The 12,338-nt window shown below is 44.5% G+C and overlaps 1 protein-coding gene and 1 long non-coding RNA gene across 5 annotated transcripts; both read right to left on the reverse strand.

The window, feature by feature from the left end:
• Positions 1-2,513: 2,513 nt before the first annotated feature.
• Positions 2,514-4,766, reverse strand: LOC112487746 (uncharacterized). Its single transcript, XR_003051138.1, has 4 exons — positions 4,263-4,766; positions 3,683-3,874; positions 3,070-3,353; positions 2,514-2,650 (listed from the first exon to the last, which is right to left on the reverse strand). It is a non-coding gene; the product is annotated as an uncharacterized LOC112487746 (long non-coding RNA).
• Positions 4,767-9,332: 4,566 nt separating this feature from the next.
• Positions 9,333-12,338, reverse strand: c11h3orf18 (chromosome 11 C3orf18 homolog). 4 transcript variants are annotated; one of them, XM_008319584.3, is made up of 6 exons: positions 12,248-12,338; positions 10,927-11,314; positions 10,812-10,837; positions 10,360-10,489; positions 9,846-9,863; positions 9,370-9,498 (listed from the first exon to the last, which is right to left on the reverse strand). In XM_008319584.3, exons 2-5 carry the CDS (start codon positions 11,179-11,181, stop codon positions 9,858-9,860), a joined length of 417 nt encoding a protein of 138 aa, XP_008317806.1. In that variant the 5' UTR covers positions 11,182-11,314; positions 12,248-12,338; the 3' UTR covers positions 9,370-9,498; positions 9,846-9,857. The 4 variants fall into 4 exon arrangements, with proteins under 4 accessions (XP_008317805.1, XP_024916009.1, XP_008317806.1 ...); XM_008319585.3 differs by having other exon boundaries at positions 9,379-9,498; positions 9,835-9,863; XM_008319583.3 differs by lacking the exon at positions 9,846-9,863 and having other exon boundaries at positions 9,333-9,498.

Raw genomic sequence — 12,338 nt, forward strand, 5'->3', positions numbered from 1 at the left:
GTATGTAAGTTTTTTGGGGGGGGGGCGGGGTTCAGATTTATTGACCCCTCCCCCTTCTTTGGTTCTTTCTTGAAACATGCTTTAATAGAGAAAGTATGCAATGCATACTGCTCTGCTACAACCCCCCATTGTACTGCAACTGGGGTATTCGTGACTGGACGTCTGGGGGGGGGGATCACACACACACACACACACACACATTTCCGATTAGAGGAGGAAGGAGAGAGAGAGAGAGGGAGAGAGAGAGAGAGAGGTTTCAGCCAATGAGACGGTGGCTGGAGTGAGATTTTCAGAGTTTGTGCAGGAGCTGAAAGTGAAGCGACGGTGAGAACTTCCAGGTGAAACTGCAAACTTGAAGGTAAGTCCGAGATCTTCAGAGGTGAGCTCGTCTGCTGCTGCTGCTGCTGCTGCAGCTGCTGCTGCTGCTGCTGCTGCACGGACGCCTCGACTCCCGGCCTCAACATGGAGCCTATAGGCTGAATGTATGTGTGTGTGTGTTTGCAGGTTGTGTGTGTAGAGAAGCTTCTGCACCTGCGTGACTCTCGGTTTAGTTTGTTGTCGTTAAAGTTCGTTCCTCGGCTGCGGGGGTTCGTCCGGTTCGCGGGGACCGGTTCTCCTGCCCCGGAAAACTCCACATTTAACACGGATTGCGCAAGTGATGGGAGCAGCGTTATGATCTGTCTCTGTGTGTGTGTGTGTGTGTGTGTGTCGACCTTATATACTTTTTAAACTCTCTGTGTCCACTCGTGTCCTGCTCGTCCACATGTGACACTCACTGAACGCCCAGCGTGTGAAGAGTTTGAATCCTGGGCTTTTAGCGCTGCAGACGCGCCGTGCGCGGCGTCGTTAGCGGCAGCGAACCACCGTGTTTTTATGGCTGCAACAGCCGCCCATATGCAGAAAGTACATTCAGTCCCGTCCTGCAGAGCAGCACACACATCGGTGCAGCGACGCTCGGTGTGCGAGGAGTTTGAGAAAGAAAAAAAAAAAACTGCTTCGGCTTCAACCCGTGAACGAAGACGGTGTTTTTCCTGAAATTATTCCGACTTCCTGCTTCGGTGCGTCCGTTCTTGATAGGCTGTGTTGGCAATTAGTGTTTGGCACATTTCTGCTCCCGCTGCTCCAGAGCTGCAGGCGTTAATGTGGTTCACGGTCACCGTGGGACATTTAGGAACAGAGGGAGACGGTGGTTTGTCCCTGACTGTCCTCATGTCAACAGAGGAGAGACAGAGAAACGTCCCGTGGACATTTGTACAGAAGGTTAACGCTGCTGGTTAACGCTGCTGGTTAACGCTGCTGGTTAACGCTGCTGGTTAACCACTAGTACATGTACAACAACTGCTGACTCAAACTGGGACTAATTGTTTAACCAAATATTTTAATGACTGAACGGCGGGAATATTTCTTTAATGGTTCAACTTTGACAGATTTGTAAAATACAAACAACTTATTTTTAAGTAAAGTAAGTTTTAAGTAAATGATTTAAGGATAATTTTGATTTATTATAAATGTTTGATAAGATTTTTTATCTTCTGTTTGCACTGGTTTTTACCAATTTGTTAATTATTTAGTTGTCGTCGTCACCACATGTTTGTGTTTGAAATGTTATATTGATGTAAATTTATTTCTGATTATTTATCATAGAATTAAAATGATATGAAGGATTTATTCTGTTAATTTGGTCTAAATCCTCAAAACGCTTAAAAAAAGTATTTATATTTTTTTTATTTTGCGTCAACCAAGCATCATCTCATAAAGATTTTTTTTGGAGTTCTGTAATAAATTATTATCATTAATGTATATATGAAATTAAATAACGTATATTTAAACAGATTTAAACTCTTTAATAGTGAGCAGTAAAGTTGACAGTAGTGAAATAAAAATACATTTTTGTTATCAAGGTTGTTTTTGTTAGTTTGTTCAGTTTGATTTAGTGAAAATAAACCTGACTTTGCAGCAGATTTCTTCGTGATATTCCTGATTTCTGCCTCTGTGTCTGGGGTTTTAACATGACTCCTGTTGAACATCTGCACCGTGGCAGCTCAGACCTGAGGACAGTCGCTCCAGATCTGGGACGGTGGATTGCGTTGTGAATATCTGTGCTACTTTTAGTCGCTGCTCACCGATCTCATGTTACTGCACGTTTGCCAGGAGTCTGTCTGCGTCCGACCGACCTGCTGCCAAAGCGTGTGTAGAAGCAGTTCCCACGCTCACTCCTGGAAAAGACTCTGGTCTGGTTTCCAGTGTCCACTGCAGTGACCTGCTGCTCCCGCTTCATCCGTCCACTCACGTCTCTCCTCTTTTCTTCTCGCTCTCAGGTCGTCTCCACCTCCAGCCCACGAGGCCGCTGCTCCAGGCGTGAATGCCCACACTCTCTCCAGCAGGTGGACAGACGCAGGCATGAGTAGCAGTGGGACCAAAGAGCCGTCCCCCGAGTCCAGCGCTGCCCAGTCAGCCCCCGAGCCCCCGCGCCGGGGGAGGGGTCGGCCCAGGAAACAGCAGCAGGTACAACTTAGAGAGGATGCTCCGGAGCTTTGACCACATCTGAGTCGTAGTCTGTGTCGTGGCCGACGGACTAATGTCGGTCTTCTGGTGGTCTCTCTTCAGGAGCCTGTTGGACCCCCGGCTCCAAAAAGACCTCGAGGACGTCCTAAAGGCAGCAAGAACAAGGGCCAGAGGACAAAGGTTGACATTTGTGTTTGAATCTGACACAGGCACTGACACAGTCACTGACACAGGCACTGACACAGACTCTGACACAGACACCCCCCGACCCCATCCCGTGACCCGGCCCCGGACACAGCCACTGACACAGACACTGACACAGTCACTGACACAGGGACTGACCCGGGCACTGACACAGTCACTGACACAGACACTGACACAGTCACTGACACAGCCACTGACACAGGCACTGACACGGTCACTGACATGGTCACTGACACAGACACTGACACTGACACAGTCACTGACACAGACACTGACACAGACACTGACCCAGGCACTGACACAGGGACTGACACAGACACTGACCGAGTCACTGACCCAGTCACTGACCCAGTCATTGACCTGGTCACTGACGTCCGTGTCCTTCAGGGATTAGATCAGACTGAAGCTCAGGTGAAACAGAGAGAAACAACAGAAACAGAACAGGTGTCGGTGTTGAATCCTGAGCAGAAAGCTACGCTAACGTCACCTCAACATCACCACCGTCAAACTAATGCCCCAGAGCCTTTGAGCAAGTTCAGACGGACGACTGCCCTCACGTGACGTGTCGGATCATCACACGCCTCCCACGGTTGTGTCAGTTGTCTGTTTCCACCACCAGGGCGTCCACTTCCACCCGTTCGTCCCTGCGTGGATTTAAAGTTATTTACTGAGTTGAGTTGTTTATTATCTTTAACAACAACAAATAACATTAGCTCCTCCCACAACACACACACACCTCGAGCTGGAAGATCATGGACATTTAGCAGTGGTTTCCACCTTTGGATTTGATCAGATTTTATTTTAATTTGATGAAAAGTGAAAATGTTTTGTCATTTTCCTGGTGAGTGAATCCACAGGTGCTGTGACCTTTTGACCCCAACATTAGTTTTCAACAGTGAAGTCACGCTAAACCACAGTGTGTCATTAGTGTTCATGTGTATAAACACACACACACACACACACACACTCTGACCTCTCCTCTGTTCTGCATCAGAAAGTCGAGCCTGTCGGGGAGCGACGGCCACGTGGACGACCGAGGAAATGGGTATGGACCAATCAGTGACAGTCGACATGTTTGTGGACGATGAACGTAACGACTGACAGGTTTCTTCTTCTTCTTCTTCTTCTGTGTCTCTGCAGCCTCGGAAAGTGGTTCAAGAAGTAACTGAGGAGCAGCAGGTGAGAAAAAAGAAACATTTAGGTTTTAATTTCATTTAGAAAAAAAAAAGAATTCAGTGGCCGAGAGACCCTGGCCCTGATTGGCTGCTCTGGCCACACAGCTAAGACTCTCTGAGGAACAGAAACAGAAATTGAAAATGGTTTTTACTACTGATATTTTTATTTCTCTGACTTTTTAATGTTGACTATAAGTCGCACTTTTTTTCATCCTTTGTCTGGGTTTGCGATACTCGGGTGCGACTTATTTATTAAAACATATACTTTCACATGTTTGTTATTTTCACACTGACAGCCTCTAGAGGGCGCTCTAGGCTGGCTGCTGCGACTCATATTTCGCAGGGCCTCATGGCACGTGTTACATCATGAAGATTTACCTCCACGTTGGTGAAGTCGACTGCGGCCACGTCGTCCACCATCGCGACTTTATCCACTTTTTTTATATCCTTCAAACAAACACGTTGCAAAACGTTTGTCACCAAAGCAGGGGGACGTGGCCCCGCCCCCGCCCTCGTCCTCGCCCTCGTCCTCGCCCTCGTCCTCGTCCTCGTCCTCGTCCCTCGACTTTCTTATCGCCGCAGCAGTTGTTCTCAGAGGTGGAGATGCTTCAAGAACTGAAACTGTTGAGACACACACACGTGAAGGGGAAGAATGAGTCAATGTTGAAGGGTGGGGGGGGCGGGGGGGGGTCTGAGCTAACTGTTCTCTTCGCCTGTCTTCTGGTTTCCTGACATAACCGTCGTCTTCCTCACAGTTCTTGGTCTGACGGCCAGGTGGAGGCGCTGCTCTGCTCACACTCATTCTTGTATCTCTGTGTGTGTGTGTGTGTGTGTGTGTGTGTGTGTGTGTGTGTGTTGACTCACTGCAGGTTTAGTAGGTCAGACGGTAAAAATGATCTGGTGCTGTGTTCTTCGTTCTTCTTCTTCTTCTTCTTCTCCTTCTTCTCCTTCTTCTTCTTCTTCTTCTTCTTCTTCTTCTTCTTCTTCTTCTTCTTCTTCTTCTTCTTCTTCTTCTTCTTCTTCTTCTTCTTCTTCTTCTTCTTCTTCTTCTTCTTCTTCTTCTTCTTCTTCTTCTTCTTCTTCTTCGTTCTTCGTTCTTCGTTCTTCGTTCTTCTTCTTCTTCTTCTTCTCCTTCTTCTCCTTCTTCTTCTTCTTCTTCTTCTTCTTCTTCTTCTTCTTCTTCTTCTTCTTCTTCTTCTTCTTCTTCTTCTTCTTCTTCTTCTTCTTCTTCTTCTTCTTCTTCTTCTTCTTCTTCTTCTTCTTCTTCTTCTTCTTCTTCGTTCTTCGTTCTTCGTTCTTCGTTCTTCTTCTTCTTCTTCTTCTCCTTCTTCTCCTTCTTCTTCTTCTTCTTCTTCTTCTTCTTCTTCTTCTTCTTCTTCTTCTTCTTCTTCTTCTTCTTCTTCTTCTTCTTCTTCTTCTTCTTCTTCTTCTTCTTCTTCTTCTTCTTCTTCTTCTTCTTCTTCTTCTTCTTCGTTCTTCGTTCTTCGTTCTTCGTTCTTCTTCTTCTTCTTCTTCTCCTTCTTCTCCTTCTTCTTCTTCTTCTTCTTCTTCTTCTTCTTCTTCTTCTTCTTCTTCTTCTTCTTCTTCTTCTTCTTCTTCTTCTTCTTCTTCTTCTTCTTCTTCTTCTTCTTCTTCTTCTTCTTCTTCTTCTTCTTCTTCTTCTTCTTCTTCTTCTTCTTCTGGGTCTGACTGCGGCTCAAACCTCTGGAGTCAGACCACAGTTAGCCAAGTGGGCGGAGCCTGCAGTGGCTCATTAACATTTAAAGGTAACGGCACCGAAACCAGAAGTTCAGAGTTGAACACAGGTGTGCTCAGTCCCTCGAGGTCGACCAATCACACGCCTCCCTTTAAGGTGTGGACGTGCAGTGTGAAGGAGCTGTTGGAGTAGTTTTCCTGATTGGAGCGTCTCAGTCGGAGGCTACGTGTGTGTGTGAGTGGGCAGAGGGGCAGGGGGGCAGGTTCACAGGCTGATAAAGAGGGGGGGGGTGTTGAGGGAAAACAGTTGAATTGAACGGCGTTTCTCACTAACGTGTCATGAATCCTCCAATGAAACGGGAGCGAGACGGCGACGTTTGAACATTGTTACAGTAAAAATGTGCGCTGAAGTCATTGTGATGAAAGTAGATGAAAAAAAAAACGTTTTTAATCCAAAGTGAAATATCCAACATGAGCGGTCGTTTCCTCTGCGTTGGACTGAGTTCAGGTCGTTTCAGTGAACACCATTCCTTTCCTTCCATCACTGCAGTAGCTGAATTTAGCTGTCGTTAAAAAAAAAAAAAAACGTTTTATATGGATATGTCATTTTGGACTTTTTGGTTTGATCAACGAACATATATATTTACATATATATATGTATGTCATATAGTCTGTCATTTTAACCACACTCAGGATTTCACTTACAGTGCTTTTTACAAAATATTGAAACCTCAGGTACAGAACTATTCAGGAACATGTCGTGGGTCGACTCAGTCTAGATAATTGTTGTGCTGTGTTTGTTGTGAATTTCTGTTTTTCACATTAATGGTGAAATGCCTTGACACAAAGACCTCAGTTTTCCTCAGTCTCTCATTCTACCTCAGTAACACACACAGGTCAAAGGTCACAGTGATTCTCCACTCCCTCAGCAGAACCACCGAACATATATATTTACACACGCACACACACACACACACCTGCAGAGGTACACACACACACAGGTTGAAGATTCAAACCAAATCATCTCTGTGGACTCTGCAGCAGATGAAGTGAGACTTGTTGTTCTGCAGGAAGATTTAAAAAAAATGCAGACAGTAGTTTACAACAACCTGATCAAATACTTGCTTCTTTTAGCTTAGTTCACTTTATATATATATATATATATAAGTTTGTTTTTTAAATGTTGTTTGTTTGTCTTTCGGGTCGTTTCTTATTGTTTTGACATCGTGTACTTTCAGATCCATACACTGTAAAAAGTATGCGCGACACTCGCAGCACTTGACGCCACACTTCTCTAATACACAGCAGTAAAACGACTGATGGTTATTATTAGGGATGTCCGATAATATCGCCCGACCAATGTTAGCATCATTATGTGATATCTGTAAGAATCGTTATCGGTTCTTTCTCCAATAATGAAAACCCAATAACGTAATGTCAAATGACGTGTGCCCTAAAAATAGTTTTGATGATAAACGGCTGCATATTAAAGTGAAAGCCACTAGATGGCAGCATTGCAGCTCATTTTATTAATCTATTTTATTATCGGGATTGTACAGTGGTTCGTACAGATAAATAAATGAATAAATATTACCAGGTCTATATTGGTATTGGTTGATGTTGGAATCGGAAATTAAGTGTTCGGACAATATCGAATATCGGCAAAAAAGTTATTATGGGATATCCCTAGTTATGGTCACTAAATCTTTACTGAACAGGTACACAAACCTACAGTCTTCAACTACAGTATGTCATTCACGTTGTTTAAAATGAGCAAAGTTTTTATTCATGTACCTGCAGTGTAATCATAACGACGGGACAGGTGTCAATCATGTGTCAATCATGTGTCAATCATGTGTCAATCATGTGACAAAACGTGAGGTCGGTCGACTGGTGGGTTAGCGGTTAACGAGATAATAACAAAGTCGGTATAACAGGAGTGTCCACCAGAGGCAGCAACAGTGGGCGTGCTGAAAGCACTGCTGAATGTGTGTGACCTTCGACCTTTCAGACAGTGTTGTCTGTGCCCATGTTACTGTGAGACTCACAGTTTATCGTTTGCCTGATTAAAAGTGAATTACGTCGTGGTATATTTTAGTCTGCAGCGGTTTCTCAAACGGTCGGTGTTAGAGATTCATATTTTACTGGTAAAAAAAAAAAACATTGATTTTTTTTTAACTAGAGAATGTTGGACTTTACCTCCTGTCCTGAAACAACCAGTCAGGTTAAACTGTGTTGATATTTTAGAGTCTGAATTCACACAAATCCAATGGTACATGTCAAAATATTTCTCTTTAATTGTCAGATTTTCACACGCACATTTCTGCCACCTGGTTTTGTGGACGGTCGATGAGAAGCTTGAATGTTTGTTTTTACCTGATTCATTTTCTCTAGTTTAGTCCGAACCGTCACCTGTTAGGAAATGTTCCACGAACTAAAGTAAACAAATAAACAAAAACAAAATGTCCGTCTGGGTTATACACATATATGTACACATACATACAGGTCGTTCAAAAAGTTCTAAGTTTTGACTTGAGTCTTAATAGAGGATTTGTTTGGAAATACATGTGTTTAAACATTTTAGAACTTTTGACCCTTTTATAGATATAAATACAGCTAATGTCAGTGTGTGTGTGTGTGTGTGTGTGTGTGTGTGTTGGGATCCTCACCTGTGTCACTGTGACTGTATGTTGGTATCAGGCCCTGGACTACATATCACCTACTCATTGTTTTGACCTGACTTGAATATGACCCGTCATTTACTGTATATAAAAATATATATAAATATATCCAGTGTTTATTCATCAGATCTTATGTTATCACTGATAACGACGACGATCGTTGCTGTTGTATCCCAGTAACTTCCTGTACTACGGCGTCGTTGCCAGAGGAGCGGGGCTGGTCCGCGTCCTGACTCCGTTTCCTGGTTCAGCTGCGTTGACTTTACTGCCTGTTGTTGTTTACCCTCTGGACTACCTCTGTAGAACCAACCAGCCCGGGTCTCCGTCAGACCCCCAGGCCACGTGAATGAAACCTTGAACTGACCCCAGACCCATACTGTCGTAGTCCGCTCTCCTGGTCCTCGAACGGTCAGAGAATCCGACTGTGAACTGAGGACGACTGAGTCAGTGTTTGTGGTTTTTACACCAGCTGCATATTTACTCTCTCTCTCTCTGGGGTCGACTTGTCTACGTTATCTCACTGGTAGAGTTCCATACAGTACTTGATCACTTTTCAACTATGAAAGAGTTGAAGTGTAACTTGACAAATCCTGTTTTTATGCCTTACTTGTCTCTCATCATTTTGTAGTGATATTATTGACGTGTCCTCGTCCACTCTGAAAATGGAACTCACAAACCTGTGATATATATTTTGTTAAGATTCTTTACCATGTGATTGTATGTTATTCTGCTTCTTTATCGCGTATCAATAAAATATCACCCCCACAACTGTCACGATTTAGAACTTTTTTTTTTGTAGGCAAAAACTCTGGGGTGTTTCAATACTCAGAGGGAGGATCAGCCCCCCCTGGTGGACTTCAGTGAAGAGAACAATAATAATAATGACAAGAGGTTTTCAAGTTTGAGAAGAGAAAAACTTTACAGACCAGACATGGGGACAACAAAGACACAGTTAGATTATCAGAAAAGTCCCAGGAGACGGAGGTGCAAAACCGTACAGTGTGCGATCTTCTCCTTCAACTAGAAGACACAGTAAATGTTCTATATTCAGTGGTTCGTGTCCAGTGGGGGGCGGGCCGCCCCTCCGTGAGACGAGCCGTCCCTCCGTGAGACGAGCCGTCTCTGTAAACTCAGATGGATGATTGGATGAATCTGCTTCAGGCGTTGAGCGCCTTGGCCACGTCTGTGAAGACCAGACGACTGGGCCGCTGTGTGGTTCCTTGGGAGGTTGTGAGCGTCTGCAGGACATGAGGAGAAAAAGACCGTGTGACACTGAGTGATGATGAGGTGAATTTGTTGACTAAACTATCGGTAAAGAAAGAAGGACGGAAACAGGTTCAAACTGATTAAATACAGTTTTTTATAAAGATACTTTTCTACTGAGTCGCTGCGGTTGGATGGATTTGGTCAGGTGGTCAAGAACAGAAGATGACTGTGATTGGACGATGACATTTCTGAGCAATTTAATCAACATAAATTAAGTATAATTTATGTATTTTTTGAAAGGATGAAAATGCTGTAAAGTTCTGAGGTCGGAGGAAGAGGAAATGTTCAGGGAGGAGGAAATACTTTACCAAGGATTTACCATGAGGCCATGTCAAAACTTTGAGAAATGAAAGAAAAAAAAAATGCAAACATGAGTAAAGAAATTCATCCAAATCATCAGACAACTGAAAGAACGTAAAACAATACATTTAATTTACAAAGTTTGTAAAAATGAAAATCAGAATTTTTAAAACTTTATATCAGTAATGTTTTCACTGACGGACTTTATTCACCCTGGTTAAATATAAATAGTAAATAATTAAAATACATGTACATATATACATAAAGACATGCATATAAATATATATGTATATAAATACATGTATATCCATATATATTGTCATAAGGTGTGAGTTTGTTGTATAAATTGTAAAATCATTTTTCCTTAAATTTGATTTGCACCAACGCCACCTAGAGTCAGTGAACAACAGTCAACTTTTTTCTTTTTCGTGTTTGGTTGTCAGTGGTTGAAAAGTCTGACGTCCTGTCTACCGTCATTAACCCCTGGTCGACTGATGTTGGATGAACTGTGTGGTTGACGTCGTCATGACTACCTTGCTGTTGGGGCCTGAGAGGCTGCCGTCTCGACCGTGGTCCAGGAGTTCCTGTTCAAGCAGATCGTCTTGTTCTTCACCCGGGTCAAAGTTGTACATGGGCATGAGCTGATGCCTCAGCTTCTCCAGCCTACGGGACCACAGACGGGACCACAGACGGGACCACAGACGGGACAACAGACCAGACTGATCAGAACGTAGGAGCAGGTGTGTGACTTATCCAAACTATCGTAGCTTAAAATAACACTTTTACGTATTTACTGTTTACTGTTTATTACGTGAATCAGCAAAGAAAAAAACCATCGTTTTTTCGAGCCACACAGCTGTAGGTCAGAGGTCACAGCGATGTCCACCTCATGTATGTGGGTTTTATCGTTTTGTGTCTGAATCTTTAGAATGAACTTGATAACAGGTGTTTGGTTTTTTTTAAAGGATGATAATTAACAACTCACCGCTTCCGTTTGCGAATATACAGCATCTGGAAAAACAGAGGAGCAACAAAACACACGGTTAAAATAATGGGAATAATGATGTGTGAGAAAAGAGTCAAAGGTTTGACTTCCTTACTATGGCCACAGCCAAACCGATGAGGGTCAGGATTCCAAAGGGGACCAGAACCATTCCCACTCCAGAGCCCTCGATCACCACCTCAGGATACGTGGTGGTGTTGAAGAAGCTCTCGTTTGTCCTTATGCTGACAGTCATTAATGTTGTTCTGGAGGTGAGGTTTTCTCTGGTGTCTGTGGAGAGAAACGGGACGGTGGTGGTCCTGGCCGAAGCTGAGACCAGACCGCTGGGTGTCCGAGCCGCGGTCGCAGCCATGGTCACGGGGGGAGAGTCTTTCAACTGGACGTTATTATGTGGTTCAGACTCTGGTGATTCTCCTGGAGAACATCGATGTCCTCCTCCTTATCTAGGATCTGCTGAGCCAGTGGTCCGACAGTGGAGACGTGGTCTTTAAGGTCAGGGTCAGGGTCAGGATCAGGGTCAGGATCAGGTTCATGTAGAGAAAAGAGAATATCAGACATGTCAGTGTTGGCCCAGCCCAGTCCTGGTGTCAGTCAGACCACGGCTGGTATGTACCAGGTGACTGTACCAGGGGGCTGTACCAGGGGGCTGTACCAGGGGGCTGTACCAGGGGGCTGTACCAGGGGGCTGTGGTAGGTGTTCTGGGCAGGATGTGGTCAGAAACCGGCACAGGAGGAAACATGATAAAATATAGAGGGAAACTAACCACGCAAACTGTAACGTGCACTGTGAGGAAACACGTTGGTTGGTGTGTTCAAACGTCAGAATCAAACACACACACACACACACACACACAGGTTCCATAAATACCCACAGCATCCAACAGTCGGTACCAGTTCCTCCCACACAGAAACACACGTTGTACATTTCCCAGGAGTTAAAACCAAAACAGTTTAACCCCAGACGAGCAAAGCACCTTTACTTTTTTGTGTGTGTTTTTTGTGTGTGTTTTTTGTGAGATTATTGTCACGGTGACACTGGGAGGCAGTGAGACGGACATCTGATCCATTCCTCTGTCTTCGCTGCATCCTGTCTGCTCAGGCTCCTAATGAGGAACATGTGAAGCTCAGGCAAACAACCAGTGAAAGACAATGGCTGGATTCAGACTCTCTGCTCTCGTCTGCTTCATAATCACTTCACTGCAACAACTGACACTGATGCACAACTGTTTCTGATCTGATGTGTCACTGATGAGTAACATACAGTGTTCTCCCCGAATCCACAGAGTCTCAGCCCGGCTGTAACAGACCAGCTGAGATCCTGATCCTGCCAACGGGACCAGGGCCTCCTCCTCCTCCTCCTCTTCCTCCTGCTCCTCCCCCTCCTCCATGTGTCCCTCAAACCAGAGATGCAAACGTACCTTAACTTGTGTCATGCATGGCTTCAGATGTTAGCTGCAGCAGGCTGGAGGAGGGTCGGGGGGGTGAGGGTGAGGGTGGGGGTGGGGGTAG

This window comes from Cynoglossus semilaevis, chromosome 11 (assembly GCF_000523025.1).
Source record: "Cynoglossus semilaevis isolate Cse_v1.0 chromosome 11, Cse_v1.0, whole genome shotgun sequence".
Taxonomy (NCBI): domain Eukaryota; kingdom Metazoa; phylum Chordata; class Actinopteri; order Pleuronectiformes; family Cynoglossidae; genus Cynoglossus; species Cynoglossus semilaevis.